The sequence below is a fragment of the Polyergus mexicanus genome, unplaced genomic scaffold, assembly GCF_030449975.1.
Source record: "Polyergus mexicanus isolate NDT 795.1 unplaced genomic scaffold, iyPolMexi1.0 SCAF_4, whole genome shotgun sequence".
Classification (NCBI taxonomy): domain Eukaryota; kingdom Metazoa; phylum Arthropoda; class Insecta; order Hymenoptera; family Formicidae; genus Polyergus; species Polyergus mexicanus.
Window position 1 is genome coordinate 6415499 of NW_027223324.1, and position 22834 is coordinate 6438332.

Below are 22834 nucleotides of genomic sequence, written 5' to 3' on the forward strand. Positions count from 1 at the left end.
AAGCAGTGGTATCAACGCAGAGTACTCAGATACAATATTAACTACGCGATAAGGAATTTCTAAGGCCTGATAAAATTCTTCCGCATTGGAAATCATTTCTTCCATCATCTCCCAAGATTTATTATCATAAGGTGAGGTGAGACAGAACTGCTCTACCTATAAATAAGAAAATGATAAACATGTATGTATCATGCTGTTTTGTTTAACGAATAATTAATTCTCATTTTATTAGCCCTAGATACCTTTTCAAATTGATGTACTCTAAAAATACCTCTAGTATCTCGTCCATGAGAGCCGACCTCTTGTCTGAAACAAGTAGAGATACCGGCATACTTTATTGGTAAAGCATTTTCAGCTATCCATTCACCCCTATGATAAGCTGCTATTGGCTGTTCAGAGGTAGCAATAAGATATTTCTCCTCTATTTCCTTATCCTCATTACGTTCACTACCTTTACCAATGACCTAATAGAAAAAAAAAAAAATTATAATTAATTATATAATTATAGTTAAAATCTTTATATTAAGCAAATACCTTATATAATTCTTCATCAAATTGAGAAAGTTGTGCTACTTCTTGCATTGCGTCTTTTCGCATAATAAATGGAGTATAAAGAGGTGTATAATCTCTTTTAAATAATTTTCTTAATGCTAATTGTATTAATGCTTGTTGCAGAAACACTGCTGGTCCAGTAAGGAAGTAACCTCGTCCGCCAGACACACCTGTTCCACGTTCACCATCCATTCCAGCAATCATGTGAATCAGATCAACATGAGAGTATGTCTTCCTCTCAGTGCAATCTCCCCAAGTTCTTTCCACCTAAGATAAGAGCAAATGTTAAAAATAATAAAGAATTTTACATTGTTAAAATTATAAATCAAATAAGAGATATTCATACTTTGTTCTCTTCCTCGTCATTACTAACAGGTACAGATTCGTGTAGATGATTTCCTACTTCTCTAAGGGCGTTATTCCTTTCTGATTCAGTTGACTTCAGGTTCTCGTCGTTTTTTTGTATAGCATCATCGATGAGACTACGTATCTTCTTGATCTGCATCACTGTCAATGTTTTCAGACTTTCGGAAGTCAAGTCAACTAGATTATCAGCGATCACTTGAGGCACATCATCGTTATCACCAAGTGGCTCTTTCTTTTTTATTTTCTCGCCAATCTCCTTGCTACATAGGTTCTTCAGCTTATTAAAATTATCGGCGCAATGCCGCAATTGTCGCCAACATTTATCCTTCTCGATGACAGTATCCACCAGTTGCACATCCTTGAAACGTTTTCTCTGGTTCTCCCGGATGTTCTCCGGATCAAAACCCTTGTCTTTGCGGAAAAGGTCCAGATCCAAAACCATTTTTCACGTTTTTGGGTCAAACCCAGGGTGTATAAACTCTTGGAAACGTCGGGGGCACGTGGAAGCCAGATGGTTTGTTCCTTTTAGCTGACCTGAGGCTACACTAGAACTGCACTTCTGCACTAGTACAGTATAGTTAAAGCGGGGAGCGGGGAGCAGACACTTTTACATAAACGCATAATCACAAGCATAAGGAATTTGATTGGCAGAAAAGCAGAAAAGCAGAGGCCAATCAGAACTCGTGCTAGAAAAGCAGAAGCCAATCAGAATTTGCGCTGAAAATAAGCAGTACATTCTGTTTTTCTAGCGCGAATTCTGATTGGCCTCTGCTTTTCTACTTTCTGCTTTTCTGTCAAGGTGTGAATCCGGCCTAAGACTATCTGGACCCACTGCGTTCCACAGTTTTTGTTTACGTTAATAACTTTTTAATAAAAAACGAGCGACGGCTAAAACCTTCTGAAGGTCACTCACGAGGGTGATTTTGACAACATATGTCAATGTCAAGGTCATCGGGGCTGCCTCCCCTAAATGTTAGTTCATTTTAAATAATTTTCCAGACAGCACAAAACATCCTCAGGATCATCCTGAATATGTCCAGGACGGTTCAGGACATTCGTAGGATGTTTTAAGATATTATTATAAATATATTTATAAAAGTTTAATATGCATACATAATTATTTTTAGTTGTGTCGGCTATTTTATATAATTTAGAAATCTTAAGTATTATAATAAGTATTAAAATGTCCTATAAATGTCCACTGGATAACCCCTGGATGTCTGTAGGATATATTTGCCCTGTCTATTATATTGGATGTCTTTTGGATTTCCAGAGGACATATACATGTGCAATTAATAGTTAACGTTAATTTCGTTTAATATTAATAATTGAATTTGATGCGCACATTTTCATATATCCAAAATTATTATTTATTTAATATTTCATGAGAAATGTTACTGTTCGCAACATTCCAAAAACTTTACAAACAATAGTATTCAACCGCTAGTTCGTTTGTTTACCGCTATGCGACACGCGAACTCGTATTTGAGATTTGGTCATGAGAATTATATAAAGCTTGCAAAGAGCAACTGACAAGAAATTACAAATGTAATTATTTTCTATCAGTTCAATTTCTGATGCAATCCCAACATAGGGAATTCAGATATTCCTAATTCAGCCAAACCTAAAATATTCATGTACAGCACGAAAGCCTCAAATATTAAAGAACGGTGAACTATTTTTAATAGATTTTTAATATTGGCAGTAAATAACAAAACATAATTTTAATTTATATTTAAATTTTAAAATTTGCTCCTTGAAACATACGAAAAATATCCCTAACATATCCTATAAAAATCCTTAGGATGTTCCACAGGATCTCCCTAGATTCTCCAGAGGTTAATATATGGCTATCATTTACTCTTCCTCAGGACATCCAGAGGAGATCTGAGGATTACAATGGGATATCCTGAGGATATCCTACATGTATGTCCTGGATGCCCTTTGGACGTCCTAAGGACATCCTTGTGCTGTCTGGGAAGGTTCACTTTTTTGACTATGTAAATATGGACCGCTAGTAGCTAACTTCCTAACCGCTAGTAGTCTAACCTTCAGCCTAATCTTAGCCTGTACCAAGATCTATATCCACACCAGTACCCAAAAGTTAAATAATGTACAGTTTGTGCCATGGTTTGTGCCACGAGGTTTAGAAATTATAGGCTAACTGTCAGTCCATTGTGGGTATATGATACAACGCAGTTACAATTTCTTAACCAAGACACATATAAAATTATATGTATAACAGAGAAAATTTTCAATATCAATAGTATTACGTCCTGACGACTCCACGATTCCTTTCTTCTGCGACGTTAGAGCAACGATAGTCGATTGGTGACAAAAATGAATCGTTCGGTAAATAAAGCATCTTGCGCCACACATTTCTTTAAACATTTAGTTACTTGTCAATATCTATATCTATGAGTAACCGTGAGAAAGACGCGAGAGACCGCTGACGAAATTGCGCCGGTCGCCTAAAAATAAATAAAAATCAGTAGATACTCTTTGCAATAGAATTTTCTGGAAGAATAAATTGATATCGGGAAGATAATAAAATTTCTTCTAACAAGATATCTGACAAGTGCAACAAAATCAATAATGATGAAACTTCTATAACGAAATATTCAGTAAACACAGCTACGTTAATATTGATAAAAATAATCATAAGGAAGTAAGACTTTTTCTAATCAGATCACATACGCAAGAAAAATCTAATGTTCAAGAGACTTGAACTGATATCAAGATCAACAATCGACGATCACCACGGGTAAAAATTCGAAAAGTAGGAGAAACATCCCGCCTAATAAGGATATTAGCACAATTTTTAATTCGTTAAGATGAAGAATCCCCACTTCTACGCAATTCCAATTCGTTGAAGTTTTTGGAAGATTCCCACTCTTAGAATTAGAATACACCCCGAAAAAAGAATTATAAAAATGGGACTCAAAGAGACATTTAAATACACTATTTCTCCGATCTTCAGCTTCACGCAGTCTTACTCTATGCTTTTGTACCGTAATTCGCGAGTTAGGCACTTGTGCCACCAGTGTCCTCACCTGGCATCATCTCCAGAGCAGCCACGAATCGAACATCGGGCTGTCGATATGAGACGCAAAGCGAAACACTGTACAAATTCGCCATTCCTCCACTTCTGAATTACTATTTAAAAAAAATAAGTTTAATTGAATAATTTTTCTTTTCCTCCTTTTTGTCTTGTTTCTTATTTAAATTAAAACTTTCCAAAGAATGTTTCATTCTTTTAAATCATTAACCCGTTCCGGCAATAAATCTTAGAAAATTTTAAAACCTGATCTTAATCTGACACATATGCGAGCGAACAATTTTATATTTCTGACCGTTCTTAACATATATACTTATTGACTTATACATATTGATTTCGATTTTATTTTTATTTTTTTTATCCTTTAATCAAATATATTTTTCATATTGTATTAACCAGTCAGAACCTAAAGTTAACGATAAAATCATTCCCTTTCATTCTGACTGATGCTCTTCGTATTAATGTAACACCCGCGAATTAACACACACACACATACACATCCACTTATTTATACTTAGAGAAAAACCAATATTATATATTTTTTTTTTATATAAACATGTATACCTATCATTCATTTGAAAATGAATAAATTTATACTTTGTTAATTAAAATCAAAATAACTCTTTTTTAACCCCCTCTCATTTCTAGTCGAAAGATTGCACTTGGTCACATCCCATGTAAAAGAGATTAAATTCTCTGATCAAAAAGGGACCGCCGAACGAACTTCCGAAAAACAGAGTAATAGCGACCCAAACAGTCGTTTACCTGATTCTGGGATCGACAAGTTTGTTAGACCCGATTTTAACGTAACCTCGAGACGTTTAACTTCGGGATAATTAAAGGTAGTAGTTGCGCCCTTCTATCGACTCATCCTTCCCCGAATCTGGACGTAACAATAGAATAAACAATACTTTATATAAACAACATATTTTGACCTATTTAATTGTACAAACTAATGAGAAATCTTGATATATCTAGTATTTTTCTTCAATTTGAAAAACATATGAAAACGTGAAAAATTATGAAGAATCATATTTACTTAAAATTAAATATTTTACTTAATATTTCATTTTTTATATCAAAATATGTCAGATTAAGATATAAAATAACTCAAAAAGTACTTAATGAAAAAATACTTTGTTATAGTGTTATGAAAAGCTCTCGAGATAAGCTACAAGAATATGCAATAAAAAAAGGTTTTTATTTAAAAAATCAAAGTTGACCTTCAATTGAACCTCAGATCAAATTCAAGGTCAAGGTCAAAGTCACCATTCGATAGAGCACATCCGATTTACTTAAAAAATGTTCGCGATTTTTGATAAAAGCCATTTATTTTCATTTTAAAAGGGCTGTATGAGTGGTTTGAAACACCCTGTATAATCTAACTTTTATCAAGTCAATGCAGTTGATCCTTTGGTCTTTGCAAATAAGAATCGTAGATGATTAAGGATCGATTGTAATTGTAAAATAATTAATTTTACTATTAATTTTTTATTTTATATTTTTTGTGTTTTGCATCATTAGATATAATTTTTCTTTTAATACTGGAAATAAATAAATTATATATATATAGCACAAGTTTTTATTTAGTTAGTTTAACTTTTTAATATTATTATTTTTGTAAGAAATTAAAATAGCTATCTTGTGCAACTGTTTTAGGTTAAAATATTTGTATAATTTTTTATTTTATGTTTTATTTTTACTAATTTGTTGATATCATTATTTTTGTAGGATACATTTGTACAATTTTTTTTGGTTAAAATATTTTTATGTTTTTATTTTCAATAAGTTAGAATAACACTATTTTATAAATTCTGATGGGTCAAATATAAACGAGACTTGTTCAAAAATTATTTATATATTCGATTAGTATATAAGTCCGTGGTCACAACAATAAGCATTAAAGTATCCTGCTCTTATCCGAAAAGTCTCGTTCATATTTGATCGAGCTATGTACGTATAATAGTTTTTCACAAGTGATGCGTGTACTTGGTCTTTCTTTTACCTTTATTTAATCCGTAGTAACCACACTAGTGCAAATTTGCAGCACCTAAAATTTCTTGCTTCTGGATCTTTTTACTTGAGTTCTGTAACGGCCTCTCCCCACTACGACAAATATGCCATTACCCTAGGGTACTAACTGCACAGTGAACCGGCGTCATTTGTTTTGAAACCGCTGCAGCAGCAATATCAAAACTTTGAAGAGGTGCTTATTTGCACTAGTGCAAAATCGTTGTTCAATAAAATAATTAATTTTGCATTTTCGTATAATAAACGAGTGGAATTGCATTGAATGTAAGTATTTAAACATATTTTAGTTGTTTTTAGCATAAAAATTTACAATTTTGTATGATTTTTTACATTTTTAGTAAATTTCGGAGCCATAATATTTTTTTATAAAATCTTGATTATTTTTGTTTTTCTATAAAAATAAATAATTGTTTAAATTCAACAGTATTTTAGTCATTTTTTGAAAAAATAAATACTTTTTTCTATTATAAATAAATTATATGCCGAATTTTTCACCTTTCAAATATACCATACTTTCAAACACCCCTAAAAAATTCTTAATATTTTATAATGTTTATAAAATATTTTTTTTTCCAAAATACATTTTAACTTTAATTTAGAAAAAAACATTTATTTCTGTTAAATAGAAAAAATGGCGATTTTTTGAAAAAAAACTGATTTTTTAAAAATTTTATTTTGATTTTGACATTTTTTCACTATTACAAAATTATTTTTTACATTTGAGACCATTACCATTGGATTCCTGAGGAATTTTTATCCCAAAAAGGTCATATTATCGAATATTTTTAGATTATTTATCCGTAAATTATGGAACTTTAAAAATGCAGAATCCCAAATCGTACTAGTGTGATTAGTATGTATATTGAGTAGAGGTGGTTATTACGGTTTAAAAAGGTAAGTTTTTCATAATAATCCGGAATACTAATAGATGGCAGGGATTCCGTGAGCGCAAAAGTGGAAAAATCCGTGTTTTTTAGAACTCGAAACGAAATTCGCTTTGGCAAGACATCAATTATACATTATACTTGGTGTAGTTATTGTTAGTGCTTCTTTCTCAGATCCTCAAATATAGCTAATTGGCTGATTGGGCAACGCGTATATCCGGTAATTGTAAACATGAATGCTGTACCTAAAAGTCGACAAGGTCTATTTATCATTCAGTCTAATATCGTGCAATTGTATTTCTTTTCTGACAGCATTAAACTGTTGAATTTAAACAATTATTTATTAAACTGTGCAAAATAATCATATCTTAATGTGTTAGCAAGGGTAAGTTGGCGCCGAAGAGGTTGATATCGAGAACGTCTTCGTGGTATATTTGCGTATTCTTAGCGATAAGCCTCCACACCAACAAAGTGATTCGTATTTATGGGAGAAAAATGTGGGGGATTTATTAGTAGCTAAGAATATACAGGTTAGTATTATCACTTGTCTAATATCAATACTTGCGCCTTGCGCCTAACAGCTTGTACTGGTTTTGATATTATCAGTTAACTTTCTCTATGAAATCAAGTCAAACCTTTATATACTTAATAACTTTTTAAGTTTATAAAGCTTTTTTGTCATTTAATAATTAACGGTAATATATACTTCGTATAATATTGAGTAATACATTAATACCGATGAGATACTATTAAAGACCGTCAGTCTTGGATAAATTATTATGATCATTAAGTGGGTCCGGTAGGCTTAAAGGTATTGTAATTGTAGGATGTTGACATTATCGGCCGTTTTGACTGCATCGAAGATAATTACATGAATTATTTAATTCATACAGTTATTTTAATTCATCCAGTTATTGTTTTATTAGTAAAACACCGACGAGATATCATTAAAGATCAATATCCTTATGGGATTTAATACCATATATATTACTAGAAGAAAAATTCGCTACGCGTTACTGTAGATAAGTGAATTTTTTCATTGTCGATATAAAACAGTAATTTTAAAACAGTAATAATGAAATGTTTATTTTGTTGTTCTTGAGACAGTTACATAAAAGATCTGTACATTTTCGATAATAAAACAATGACTGGATAAATTAAAATAACGAGCAGCGAATTTTTCTTCCAGTCATACTAAATTCCATAAGACCACTGGTCTTTTAATGATATCTCGTCAGTGATATGTATAATCGCGCATTTATAAATGGGAAGTATACGATAAAAGAATATACAATTTCAGTAAACAGCATTTGCTTTAGCAGTATTATCTCATAAATGAGTTATTTTTGAAAGAGAGAGAGAGGGAAAATTGAGAAGAATCAATATCAATTCATAAAAAAGATAATTATTAAACTTGAAAGATAATATATTAAACTTGTGCGTGTATACAATACGTTATACAGGGTGTCCTAGACCACCCGTACACCCCTTTTCTTTAAAAAACTAAGCATTTTAGAGAAAAACGTTTTGAACAAAAATTGTATGATTTTGAGGGGAACATAAGATGGTGTCATTGGTTTGACCTTGGATGGCATCGTTAAGGTCAAGTCAAGGACACCTTTAATTTCTTAAATGGAACCCTCTATTTTTTATTGCATATTATTCTTATAGCTTATGTCAAGAGCTTTCCAAAACACTATAATAAAGTATTTTTTCCATTAAGTACTTTTTGAGTTATTTTATATTTTAATCTGACATATTTTGACATATTTTTATATAAAAAATTAAATATCTTGTAAAATATTTAGTTATATAAAGCTTCAAATAATCGCAAGAATAAATGGTTAAATTATTGCTAAAGATAAGCAGAATAAAAACTGCACAAAGTTCATTTATTTTTGTTTCGGCATTGATAAGGGTACTTCTTATTCTTCTAATCTGTACTCCTGCCGGATAGCAGAATATATAAGACTGCTTCTCGAAATAATCTTGAAATACGCAACTACGCAAAACATATAGAGAAAAGGCGCAAACAAATTTGAAAATTATGAAGCCGAAAGAATACGTTTCTTTTGACAAACTGCAAAAATGCAAAGTATTAAATTTAATGGACGAGTTTGAAGAAGAATTAATACAAATGTCTGGAAAATGTATGGACATCGGTTGTGGTCCCGGAGATATAACGAAATATATTCTCTTGCCGGCTTTAAATCCAAATGCGGTAATAATAGGTAAAACAGCAATATGCATAGAATAATGCCTATAACAATATACATTTGTTTAAATTATTATTTAATTCAATAATTGCATATTTTGAAGGTACCGATATTTCGGAGGATGCGATTGAGTTTGCGAAAAAAACATACGGTAACGAAAGACTCAAATTCGAAGTATTAGATATCCAAACTAAAAGTTTGCCAGAAAAATATATTTCTGGATTTGATCATATATTCTCATTTCACGCTTTAAATTGGTGTTATGACATTCGGTAAGTTAAAATTTTTAAGTAAATATAAACCAGACTTACTCAACCTATCGATTGCGAACGACTGGTCGATCACAACGCGATTCTTATTCAGTTATTGTAGAAATATACTTATAGTTGATACGACATTGAACTAACATTGAAAAACAAATGTTAAAATAAAATTGAAATTCTGATCAAATCGACATCGAAATGGTACAAATTGTTGACGATTTTTCGGTTACTATTTTAACATAATTTCAACATTGAATCAACCACAATTAATTACACCCTAATACTTTGCAAATTAAAGTTGCAAAATGTTACAACTTTATATATAGACTAATGTGAATTTCTTAAACAAAGGAATAATACTTCTTTTTCTAAAGTTATGAAATTATTAAAGATATTTTATATCGATACATAATACAGGGTATCTCTAAAGTCTGACCCCAGCCCAGGATCTCGGAAATGGCTTTAAATATGGAAAAATGTTTCAGACAAAAATTGTATGGTTTCAAGGGGGACATAAGGTGGTGTCATTAATTTGATCTTGAATAGTTGCGTGAAGATCACCTGAAGGTCACCTTCAATTTTTTTTTAATGGAACCGCTTATTTTCTATTGCATATTCTTGTAGCTTATCTCAAGAGCTTTTCAAAACACTATAATAAAGTATTTTTTTATTAAGTACTTTTTGAGTTATTGTATATTTTAATCTGACATATTTTGATATAAAAATTAAAATATCTCGTAAAATATTTAGTTTTCGATAATCTTACCGTAATACTTTTATGTTTAGAATAATGAGACAAATCAATTAAAGTAAAAAAAATAATTGTTTTTAAGAAAAAGTATGTAATTATTTACAATATATTTTTTTAAACAATTATTTTTTTTCTTTACACTAATTGATTTGTCTTATTATTCTGTAAAAGTATTACGGTAAGATTATCAAAAACTAAATATTTTACGTGATATTTTAATTTTTACATCAAAATTTGTTAAATTAAAATATAAAATAACTCAAAAAGTACTTAATAAAAAAATACTTTATTATAGTGTTTTGGAAAGCTCTCGAGATAAACTACAAGAATATGCAATAAAACGTAAGAAGTTCCATTTAAAAAATTGAAGGTGACCTTCACGTGACCTTCACGCAACTCAAGGTCAAATTAATGACATCACCTTATGTCCCCCTTGAAACCATACAACTTTTGTCTAAAACATTTTTCCATATTTAAAATCGTTTCTGAGATTTAGAGGTGGAGTCAGACTTTAAAGATACTCTGTATATTATATTATATATTATATTAATTTATAAAAATGTTTAAAATAAAGTTAAGTTTTGTGATTTTAATGTAAATTTTTAAATATTTAAATACACAAAAATTATTTTTTATAATATTTTTTAATAGTTCTATCGCTTTATAACATAATTTTAAAGAAAGAGAAGTAAGAGTTTAATATATTAGCCTAACATTTCATTAAAATGGTTACATCTATTTTGTTTTATTAAAAATTAAAACTAAAAATCGCAATGAACATAAAAGCTTCAAAAATTAATTACACTTATCTGTGTTTTATCTAATAGACAAGCGTTTGAGAATATTTATCGTATGATTCGACCTGGTGGGAATATACTTATGAATTTGGTAGCATCTCATGATATATATAATATTATGAATATTTTGGCTCGAGATATTCGTTTTGCACCATACATACAAGTAAATTTTATTATTTTCATGTTCCATCAAATTCGTAATTTTATAGTTATAACATTTAATTATTACTCTTATATTCATACAGGATATCAGAAAGTATGTTTCGCCATTTAATGATTCATGCTGTCCTCGTAAAGAACTGAGGAAAATACTTAAAAGTATCGGATTTGAGGTGTGCCATTGCAGTCTTCGAGAGACGACATATTCCTCTAAAGATTCAAACAATTTTATATGTAAGTTATTTTTAAAACAATGTAGAAATTAGGTTTTATCCTTTATGTGGTTATTATCACATTATAAGTTCGCTGCAACGTTCTCTTCTTATTTACTTAATTCAATTTTGATAATTTAATTTAATCTTAATGGACTATTTTGGTAGATTCGATAATATCCATCTATCCATTTTTGGACAAAATGCCACATAATCTGAAAGAAGAATTCAAGAACGAATATGTACGTAAATTTGCAGAAAAAAAGATTACTTATAACACAATACAGAATAATCAAAAACAAACATTTATATTAGATATATACAAACTCTTAATAGTTTATGCACGAAAAGTTGTATAACAGCATTGTATACATATAATCATTGATGTATATCGTAAATTTTATACCTTAAGTCCGTAAATAAAATCAAGCTTAAGAAATATGAGATATTGAAAAGAGCGGGAGGTTAAAATTCAATTATTATTTACTACCGTTATGTTATTTAAGTTGGTTTCACTTTTGTTTTTGTAATGGCACATCAGATTGTCATGAAGATGAGACACACCCGTATGTAATGATTTTGACATTTTAATGGTATTAATTTCTATTGTAATAATGTTATGAACTATTGAATAATAAATGTTATAAACTACCTGTATCTATTATTCTTATAATGATATAAACTGCGATTTTTATAGGAATAGAGCCCCTCTCCCATCCATCGATTCACTTTGCAATGACTACACAGATAATAATTTTAATACTTATAATTACACAGCTCAACAAAAAGAAACACCGGAACGAGATTATCCGTTTCTTATAGATTTTTGGACACTAAACAAGAATCCTGTTATGAAATTGCTTCACCACGTCAGAATTTTGAGAAATTTGCAATTAAAGTTGCAAAAAAAAGCTATTTTCACCAACTTTGTCATATTATAGCTACAATATGTGATGTGTTGGAGAAGTTTTCATCATACAGTTGAAGAATGATCTACATTGAAGTATGATGTTACACTAATACAAAACCCAGACAGCACAAGGATGTCCTTAGGACGTCCAAAGGGCATCCAGGACATATATGTAGGATATCCTCAGGATATCCCATTGTAATCCTCAGATTTCCTCTGGATGTCCTGAGGAAGAGTAAATGATAGCCGTATATTAACCTCTGGAGAATCCAGGGAGATCCTGTGGAACATCCTAAGGATTTTTATAGGATATGTTAGGGATATTTTTCGTATGTTTCAAGAAGCAAATTTTAAAATTTAAAAATAAATTAAAATTATGTTTTGTTATTTACTGCCAATATTAAAAATAGTTCACCGTTCTTTAATATTTGAGGCTTTCGTGCTGTACATGAATATTTTAGGTTTGGCTCCCGGGTTTGAGTTCTGTAATATTTTCTAAACAATCCAATATCTGAATTCCCTATGTTGGGATTGCATCAGAAATTGAACTGATAAAAAATAATTACATTTGTAATTTCCTGTCAGTTGCTCTTTGCAAGCTTTATATAATTCTCATGACCAAATCTCAAATACGAGTTCGCGTGTCGCATAGCGGTAAACAAACGAACTAGCGGTTGAATACTATTGTTTGTAAAGTTTTTGAAATGTTGCGAACAGTAACATTTCTCATAAAATATTAAATAAATAATAATTTTGGATATATGAAAATGTGCGCATCAAATTCAATTATTAATATTAAACGAAATTAATGTTAACAATTAATTGTACATGTATATATCCTCTGGAAATGCAAAAGACATCCAATATAATAGACAGGGCAGATATATCCTACGGACATCCAGGGGTTATCCACTGGACATTTATAGGACATTAATACTTATTATAATACTTAAGATACTTATAATACTTAAGATACTATTATAATACTTAAGACTAAATTATATTAAATAGCTGACACAACTAAAAATAATTATGTATGCATATTAAATTTTTATAAATATATTTATAATAATATCTTAAAATATCCTACAAATGTCTTGAACCGTCCTGGACATATTCTGGATGATCCTGAGGATGTTTTGTGCTGTCTGGGAAGTGAGTGAATTTATAGATATAATTAAATTAAGCTACTTTATACAAGATTTTATTGTCTATGTAGAATTCAATAAAATTAACGAATGCCAATTCCACATAAATAAAACTGTATTGTATTATTGTACGATAATGTAATGTAAGCACATATATATTATTGTTGAACATTATATACTAAAAATAAAATTAACGAATGCTAATTCTACAATAAAACTTTATTATTATTTGATTTACTTATTATTATTAAGAAATTTATTATTATTAGATAATCTACATGAATAAAAAACTATATTATATTAAGTCTGTCCAATCAGCGTCGACCTTTAGCCGCGCGCCTGGTAGTGTGTGTGACCGCTCCGTCGCTACGGCAACGTATACTATCAATCGAGCGGCTCACTGACGTCGTGCGTCCGGCTAAAAGTCAATGATGATGGACTAGACACTAGACTTTACTCAATAATAACTCCTTTATTAAGCATTATAAAAAAAATGGTACAGGACTTCTCTTTTCAGTTTGACCCAATCTACCTCCACCTTTTGTTTGGTCACTTACTTGTCGGACACCCTGTATATACGACATGTTACAAAGTAACTATAAAGAAGATGATGGAAGTTATTTAATGGACTTTGTAAATTTACTTTAAAAAAAAACAGAAAGGGACACTTTTAGATAATAATGCAAATATTTGTGAAATAAACATAAATTTTGAAGAAATTCCTGTTTTCAATAATATAGAAATGAATATATAATATAACATAGCAGACTATATAATATACATGACTTGCAAAAAATACAATATTTTGTAAAAAATGCGGTCGCTCTGTTTGCAATGCCAAAGGCGATACTTCGAAATATGATAGATCAGTGCAAATAAAATATTTTAATAAAAATGCATTATTTTTTGTTAATTGAGTGACATTTAATATCATTTTAAAAATGGGAGATATATTTCGACAATATAAAAAACAAACATGCAGTAAACAATAATATAATAAAAACACAATTGGGAAAACTATTTATTTCTAATATCAAGTGCAATTTTATACCAAATTGTCATAAATTTAAAGATATTCCAAAGGTATATATGTATTTAGATTATAGAAGAATATCGATGATACCTTAAAGCATAGAACAAATTGAACAATAAGGCTCAAAAAGTTATAGTGATAACAGTAAGCGAACAACCTTTATTACATATTATGAACTGTCAGTCTGCCAAAGCGATATGGAATAAGCTCCACGAGATTTTCGAAAGCAAAAGAGGAACTGCAAAACACATTCTTCAACAACAATGATATATTCTAGATAAGGAAGCTGCTGATGACATAACTATACATATAGCGAAGATAAAAGATCTTGCGCATCGTTTAACTATACTTGGCGAGTCTGTTTCTGATGATAATGACAAAGATCTTAATGACTCTTCCATCTTTCTATCAACATTTTAACATAGCATGGGAGTCGACGAGACAGGAGCAAAAGATCTTATCAAACCTCATGGCAAGACTCACAATGGAGGAGCTCAGAAATAAGCAGCGCGATAGCCATAGAAACAACGCTTTTGAAACAAAAACAAAGCAACAATTTACTATAAAAGGACAGCAGAGAGAATGGAAATCGGACAAACCAGCAGGAAAATGCTTTAAGTGTGGGAAAAAAAAACACTGGAAGCGTGACTGCAGATCCAAGGCAGCGAAAAAGCAACCGCAAAGCCTGAAAATAGAGGTGCGGCTTTCGTCGGACGAGTCGAAACAGCCATAACCCATACAGCACAGAACATTGCAATTACCATAGACATAGTATATCTAGACCAGAGAGAAGATATAATAGAGAACGGGAGCCATAGGTAATCGTGTAAGTGGAAACATATCAGACAATTAGAAAGAGATAGAATCAAATGACCTGGCTGTCATTGTCTATTCGCGCATGCGCAGTTTTTGATATTTAGTATTAACAGTTTTATAGCAATAAATTTGTTGCAATAACAATTTAACTGAAATATATTTTTCGTATTACTTTATTATTTGAATCATATGCAAATCATTTATTGAATTTAATTATATATATTTTACTTGTACAGTAATTTAATGTAACCAAAATTTTTTTGATTTCTTTAAAGATTAAAATATATCGAAATTGATAATTTGATCATTAAGAAACTAATTTATTTTTAAAATAATTTGTGAATGTAAATTAAAATTTACCTTTATTAACACTTAAAATTATAATTATTACATTTATTTATGGTTTAATTTTTGTCTACCTATATATTGCAAAATATGTTTTTTAATAAATTTTAACTGATTTTCTGTAATAACAAAACATTTATTAGATTTTTAAAAATCTGTATTAATTTTCTTTAAAATATAACTTTATAATATTTTTTACTATGCTAAGTTATTCTATAATACATTCGACTTAAGTATTCTTCCCACATATACGTTTCCACAATGTACTCTCCGGAGTCTGTATGCTCTACTCTGCGCATGCGCCAACAGACAAGGACAGCCAGGTCACTTGACTTCGTCTCTTTCTAATTGCCTGATACTCTTTTAGCTGACTCCCGCCCTCTATTATATCTTCTCTCTGGTTTCGTGCCCCTTGCGTTCTCTCTCGCTCGCACGTAGCATAGCGTACTCTTTTGCACGGAACAGATGAGTATGTCCTTTTCTACGTCCATCTTTACCCCCACACCTTAAATAAAGGCAAACGCTCAATCTAGATATACTATGTCTATGGCAATTACATTGCAGTAATATTACAATCTTGCAAGTTGCAATGTAATATTGTTGAAACATTATTGGAACATGTAATTATAATGTTTCATGAGAATGTTACAACAACATTTCAAAAGCATTACAAAAAACAGTTTTCGGTAATCGCTAGTTTGTTCGTTTACCGCTATGTAGCGCGCATTGCATTATCTAACCTGCATTTAAATTTCAGTCATGATGATTATATAAAATTTGCAAAAAGCGGATAGTAAGATTAAAGATGTAACTATTTTTATCGGTTTAATTTATCTGATGCGATCCCAATACAAGGAATTCAGATATTGAACTGATTGTTCAGAAATCGGACAGATAAATATCCGAAAAAATTAAAATTATCCGTTTATTGTTTACTTAAGATGTAAAATGGAGTCTAATATCTATATAAATAAAATTATAACTTTTATGAATTTTTTAAATCATTTTCAATTTCTTAAACATGTAAATTATTTATAAAATAGTAATATTAATTAGATAACAGAAAATTGTTTAATAGTTTTCATTCCTATATAAAATCAAAAAGTTGATAATAATTTTTTAATGTGCAAGATACTTTACATTTAAATAGATAAACTTTTGAGAATATGTATAAAAATATTCAAGACGAGAAAAAACTTTGTATTTGCATAAATTTACAATCTTTTTTTCTTATCTCTCTTGAATGTCTTTATATATTCTCGAAGTTTATCTATCAAATTTGAAGCGTTCTGCATATTTGTAACAACGCATTTCAATATTACAAATACATTGCACCGTAACATTACTATAATTTTACATTGTAATATTTTTAAGTGCGGACATTTCAACATTACCACAGGCTTGCAGTAACATTTCAGAAACATTTTGCAACTTCTATGCAATATTACAATGTTTCAATGCAAGATCTATGCAACGTTTCTGCAATCTTTCGGTGCTGTATGGGAACACTTCTGCCACAAAACGTTGTCAATGATTGATATCTGGATTCAGGTGCGATCCAGCACATGTCGCCAGTACGCGACTGGTTTATGAACTACCAGAAGTTGACTTCATCAATTGGGAACGGTGAGATTATACACATCATAGGAAAAGGAGAGGTTGATGTCCACGCGTACAATGGAAGCGAATGAAAACGGAACTATCCAACTCCAGTCTTGTACATACCTAAGCTAAAGTATAATCTATTTTTTTTTTGTCATCAGCGCTTGATAAAAGCCTGAAGCTATTGTCAGATAACCAGAAGTGTCAACTGCAGAACGAGAGGAACGTAGTTGCAGTGGGAGACCGGTACGAAAACTTATATAAGATAAGACTTAAAGCTTGCTAGAAAAAGACGAACGGCAATAGTCATGAGCAAGCGTGGATTCATAGCGAGAAAAAAACGTCGTTTCAGACTTAGCATGAGAGACTAGCGCATCAGAACACAGCGCACATCTCCAGAACAAGTAAGGGATCAAGGTTAGATCAGAGACAAATTGGCTCTGCGAAGAATGTGCTCTAGGGAAAATGAGTCGGAAACCTTTCCCTACAAGTCAATCGCAAGCCAAAGAACTTGTTGATCTAATCCACATGGATCTTTACGGACCAATGGAGCACGATTTGATAGGAAAAACCAAGTACTTTTTGCTTCTCAAAGATGACTACTCACATTTTCGGCATGTATACTTTTTAAAGAATAAGTCAGAAGTAACCGAAAATTTCAAAGCTTTCCTGAAAACGATAGAGGTACAGGAAGGAAAAAGAATTAAAAGAATGAGAATTGATAACGGCTTAGAATTTGTCAACAGAGAAATGCAAGAAATTGTGAGTCAGAACGGGATCAAACACCAGAAAAGTCTATACACCGGAGCAAAATGGTGCGGCTGAAAGAAAAAATAAGACAGTAGCGGAAGCAGCACGATGCATGATCTATGCCAAAGGTATGTCGTTGAATCTGTGGGCTGAAGTCGTCCATACGGCAGTCTATGTACATAATCGCATAAGAATGAGTTTGGTACTAGGAAAGGTTCCGTATGAATTATGGTTTGGAAAAGCGATAGCCTCAAGATATTCGGAACTGAAGTTTACACATACATACCTAAGGAAAAGAGAACCAAATGAAGTCCGAAAGCAAAGAGAGGAATCTTAATTGGATATGATGAAAACACCAAAGGATACAGAATGTTCTTCGAAACTGAAAACAAAGTAGAAAAATGCAAAGATATAAAGTTTCTATCGGAAAAACCTGGGGCCAAGATTGAAGCCAAAAAAGAGAATGAAACAGCTAAAGTGCAAGAAATGGCGATATCAGAGGACGAAGAAGAGCCTGATATAAACAAACAATCGGACAAACATAAAGAAATACTCGAGGAGGAAGACCAAGAGTCTGAAAATGTAGAAACGGATAGGCAGAAAGAAGGAGAACGACCTAATGAAGAGGATCGGCAACTACGAAATAGAGAAAATATCCGCAGGTCAAATAGATATGATGGATACAAACTAAACGTAGAAAATCTCCTTGTCCCAGAGAGTAAACAGCTTACCACGCATCAACAAGCAATCCAAAATAAGGAAGCAGAACTGTCGAAGAAGGCGACGATGGAAGAAATAGATTCTCTACACAAAAATCAGGCGTAGAAACTAGTTAAGCCACCAATCAAAGGGCAAATATTCGAAAATCGATGGGTTTTCAAGTACAAACCGGGAATAGCAGGACGTAGTAGGAGATATAAAGCAAGATTGGTAGTGAAGAATTTCATTCAGAGGCCAGGTATTAATTATAGAGAAACGTTCATCCCGGTAATAAAATTTGGCTCGATCAGATCGATTCTGGCAGTTGCAGCAGCAACAAACATGCAACTGGCACAGTTCGACGTCAAAACTGCTTTTCTAAATGGGAACTTAGCTAAAGACGTATACATAACACAACTCAATGACTATGAAGATGAATCGGGAAAGGTCTGCAAACTTCAGAAAGCGTTGTACGGCCTTAGGCAATCTGCTAGATGTTGGAATCAAAAATGTGTGCAATGTCTGAGAGATTTTAATATAAAGACAAGCAAAGCAGATCCTTGCGTCTTCATATCAGATGATGACGGAGAGAGATTAATTTTTACGATATATATAGACGATGGTCTAACATCAACCTGTAAGCGAAAAATCGACGAAATTCTGGAGTACTTGGCAGCTAAAATTGAAATAACCATAACTCCGTTAATCTTTTTCTAAGTATGGAAATAACACGTTTTCCAAATGGTTCGCTTTCGTCAATGGTTAAAATCAGATACGCAGAGAGGATACCGAACGTTTTCGAATGGAGGATGCAAACACTGTGGCGATACCGACAGATCAGCACCAGAATCTGAGCCTACGAGATCCTGAAAATGACAAGAAAGCTATCAACGTACCTTACAAGGAAGTGGTGGACAATTTATTTTACCTTGCCATCGTCACGAGACCAGATATTGCTTACGCGGTGAACGCAGTGAGTCAATACGCTGAATCACCAAGCAAACAACACTAGAACGCCGTAAAAAGAATAATTAAATATATTAAGGAAACGATTGATTACGGGATCAAGTTTAAAAGAACTGAAAGTAATTTGTCGTTAGTAGCTTTTAGCGATGCAGATTTTGCAGCGGATAAACAAACTAAAAAATCCACAAGCGGTCTAGTAATAAAACTTGGAAATGCATCGATAGCTTGGGGTTCACAAAAACAAAGATTGGTAGCGTTATGTACAACCGAGTCGGAATACATTGCTGCTAGTCAAACAACCAAAGAACTCATTTGGGTCAGTAGATTAATGAAAGATTTAATTAAAACAAAAGTAGAAATTCCGAAAATGTGTATTGATAACCAAAGCGCTATTAGACTTGTAAAAAACTTCGAATTTCATAAGAAAAGTAAACACATGGACGTAAGCTACCATTTTGTACAACAATATTATGAAGAGAAAATATTTGAGTTATACTATGTTCATACCAAAGAACAAATAGCCAGGGTTGGGAAAGTTACTTTATAAAAGTAACTCGTTACCGTTACCGTTATTTTTTCTAAAAAGTAACTCGTTACCGTTATTCGTTACTAATTTTAAAAAGTAACTCGTTACCGTTACAGTTACTAAAAAGTAACGAGTCGTTACAATTTCCGTTACTTTTTTACAATACAAACTAATAAATTATTTTGCATAAGAAAAACTTTTAAAAAATTGTAAGCAAGATTTCATTCAAGGTTTATTACAAAATAAATGATTAAATTTATCGAAATTCTTTATTAATTTTTAATAAAATTTGTTGCTCCATAGTATCATCATTTAAATGCCCTCTTTGTGGTGTTAATACAGAGCCACCGATGCTAAACATTCTTTCTACAGATGCACTGCTTGGTAGAGCTGTATTATATTTAATAAAAAGTTTTTTAAGTTTTGGATAGTCGTTTAACATTTCTATATTACAATTATTTGATTTTAAAAACCGTTGCAATTCTTCTTGTTCAGATTCATTTTGCACCGTTTTTTGCTCAAAAATGAAAAAATCATCGTGATCGTCAGATTTTCCAGCTTTTGAAGAATTTTCAGTTGATCGGATTCCCAATAAATCCTCCAAGTAATTTTCAGCACGTTTTCTTTTTTCTCCGGTTAACCAGTTTAACTTAAATTTTGGATGTAAACATGCTGCTATTATTAATTCTTTTGTTTCAAATATTGTAAGAAATTTAAAATCAAATATAGTAAATTAAGCGACATTGTTTGTTTTATTGAAATTAATACTTTTGAATCAATAGTTTAAAATAAAATAATATTTTTCAATTAAATCCTTATTTAAAATTAAATAACATATGTATTAATCAAATTAATAAGTTACCTTTTATTTAAACCTTGCTGAATAGCTTCAACTAATGAATGGCAATCTATAAGGTCAGATTTATTGAGATTTTCTAATTTTCGTTGCAAGGTACTTAGAACTGGTAGTAAATGAGAGTTCTGCTTTTCCGAAAAGATAAAGCTCTCATTGGATATCGCGCGTCGCGTCATCGCACTGGTCTGCAAGAGCCATAAGTTGATCAATCACATTCAAGCATTTTTACAACATAATAAGAATGCTAATTGGTCGATTTGCTTACGGCTTTACGGTTAAGATAAAAATTTTATCATGCACAATAGCAAGAATAATATCTTAAATAAATCAAAAAATTTGAAAAAAGTAACGATAAAAGTAACTGTTAAATTCGTTACTCGTTACCGAAAATGTAACGAAGTTACTTTTTCCGTTACAAATAAAATTTGTAACGCCATTACCGTTACAGTTACCGAAAAAAAGTTACTGTAACGGTAACGGCGTTACAAGTAACGCGTTACTTCCCAACCCTGCAAATAGCTGATATATGTATTAAGCCGTTGAACAAAATTCAATTTGAGAAATTAAGGGAATTGTTAAGTGTAACTAAAGAGATTAATTAATACGTAAAGATACTAGTCATGTCAATCTAAAATGGGAGTGTTGGAAATATTGAGATATTGGAATCTCATTTATCTCCGCTTCATCGAATTGTATTCTTTTTTTTACATCCCGCGGCCTATACACTTTGATAATATATAAAGAGCATTCCAACCCGCACACTTGATCAGAAATCTCCGAGGAGCTAACACCGTACGTGTAAGATCATTTCGCCGTAAGCACTTAATCAAAAGATGTACTTTTACACGAATAAATCTGTATAATATTCAATAATATCGGCGTAATCATATTATTTGATTTTCAAATACCTGCTAATAACAACAAAATATATATAAAACGTTACTGTCCCCTAGCAGAATATTAGAATCTAATCAAGGATTAAAGAATATAATTTTGATAATTTTTTTCTGCACGTTTATAACATACTGCTTATTTAAATCATTTCCTACTTTTAACAATAAATTTAACAATAAATATTTTTTCAAACTGTGCCATTTTGTCATTTGTGAATCCTTTTTTGTCTTATTTATTTGAATATTTCAACCATTCAAATGTCTTGCTGCATTTATATTTTAATTTTATTTTAATTTACACTGCCAGAGAGAGTAGTAACGTTTTATAATATATTTTTGATTAATAATAATAACACACACACACACAAATATCTGTTATATAATAAAATAAACAAAATAAATTTAATTCTGGGCAACAATATTCTGCGCAGACGCTTAACGCTCGACGCTCGACGCTTGACGCTGCTATGTAAAAGCACCTTTAAAGCTCTCATAAGAATGCGCGCGCTTCAGGATGCGCGCGCATCGCTGGGAGATTCAAATTCGATACAAAAGTGTACAGCGTCGCTATACGCGACATCCTTATTGTTAGTACGAACGTGTTCATCGTTTTGAACGCGTCGTCGTTACGTTAATCTTTCTCAATCAGAATTTTGTACAACGAATAGTCATGTTGTTCTCTCCTTTTCCAATATAAATCTACGAGGAAACGTGCGCATAGTCGATGTAAGTAATAGAAAATTGACGCAAGGATGTTCTTATAAATTATATAGTATTCAAAGTGTGTATAAAAATTTAAAATATTGGAATTTTTTTACTTTGTATATGAATTCTTCGACGAATGTGTGTGAAATGTAAATTCTTAGTGAGAATCTTCAATGAATTAAAGATCAGCTAGTCGCCAATATACTAAATTTATTAATATACTTAGTTAATCGAAAATTAGAAATTTGCGCGCAGAAAGAACTGGCATTTAGTACTCTGCGTTGATACCACTGCTT

General features: G+C 31.3%; 2 protein-coding genes across 2 annotated transcripts in view; one reads left to right on the plus strand and one right to left on the minus strand.

Annotated features, from left to right (window-relative positions):
- Serrs (Seryl-tRNA synthetase) overlaps positions 1–1463 on the minus strand; it is a 2267-nt gene extending 804 nt beyond the window's left edge. The window contains exons 1-4 of the mRNA XM_070294821.1: positions 899–1463; positions 535–819; positions 243–464; positions 26–156 (exon numbers count right to left, since the gene is read on the minus strand). Coding sequence (XP_070150922.1) covers positions 26–156; positions 243–464; positions 535–819; positions 899–1360 — 1100 coding nt within the window. The 5' untranslated portion in view covers positions 1361–1463. The remainder of the gene's footprint in view (positions 1–25; positions 157–242; positions 465–534; positions 820–898) is intronic.
- Positions 1464–8907: 7444 nt separating this feature from the next.
- On the plus strand, positions 8908–11648 carry LOC138932510 (juvenile hormone acid O-methyltransferase-like). The gene is made up of 5 exons (XM_070294419.1): positions 8908–9122; positions 9211–9379; positions 10949–11081; positions 11164–11311; positions 11458–11648. The coding sequence occupies exons 1-5, from the start codon at positions 8939–8941 to the stop codon at positions 11646–11648; spliced, it is 825 nt and encodes a 274-aa protein (XP_070150520.1). The 5' UTR covers positions 8908–8938.
- The last annotated feature ends 11186 nt before the right edge of the window (positions 11649–22834 follow it).

Excerpts from the sequence above, each read along its gene's own strand:
- LOC138932510 (XM_070294419.1), top strand. The coding sequence starts at position 8,939 with ATGAAGCCGAAAGAATACGTTTCTTTTGACAAACTGCAAAAATGCAAA. Across the intron at positions 9,380-10,948 it reads AATTGGTGTTATGACATTCG|ACAAGCGTTTGAGAATATTT; the intron begins GTAAGTTAAAAT and ends TTTATCTAATAG. Across the intron at positions 11,082-11,163 it reads GTTTTGCACCATACATACAA|GATATCAGAAAGTATGTTTC; the intron begins GTAAATTTTATT and ends ATATTCATACAG.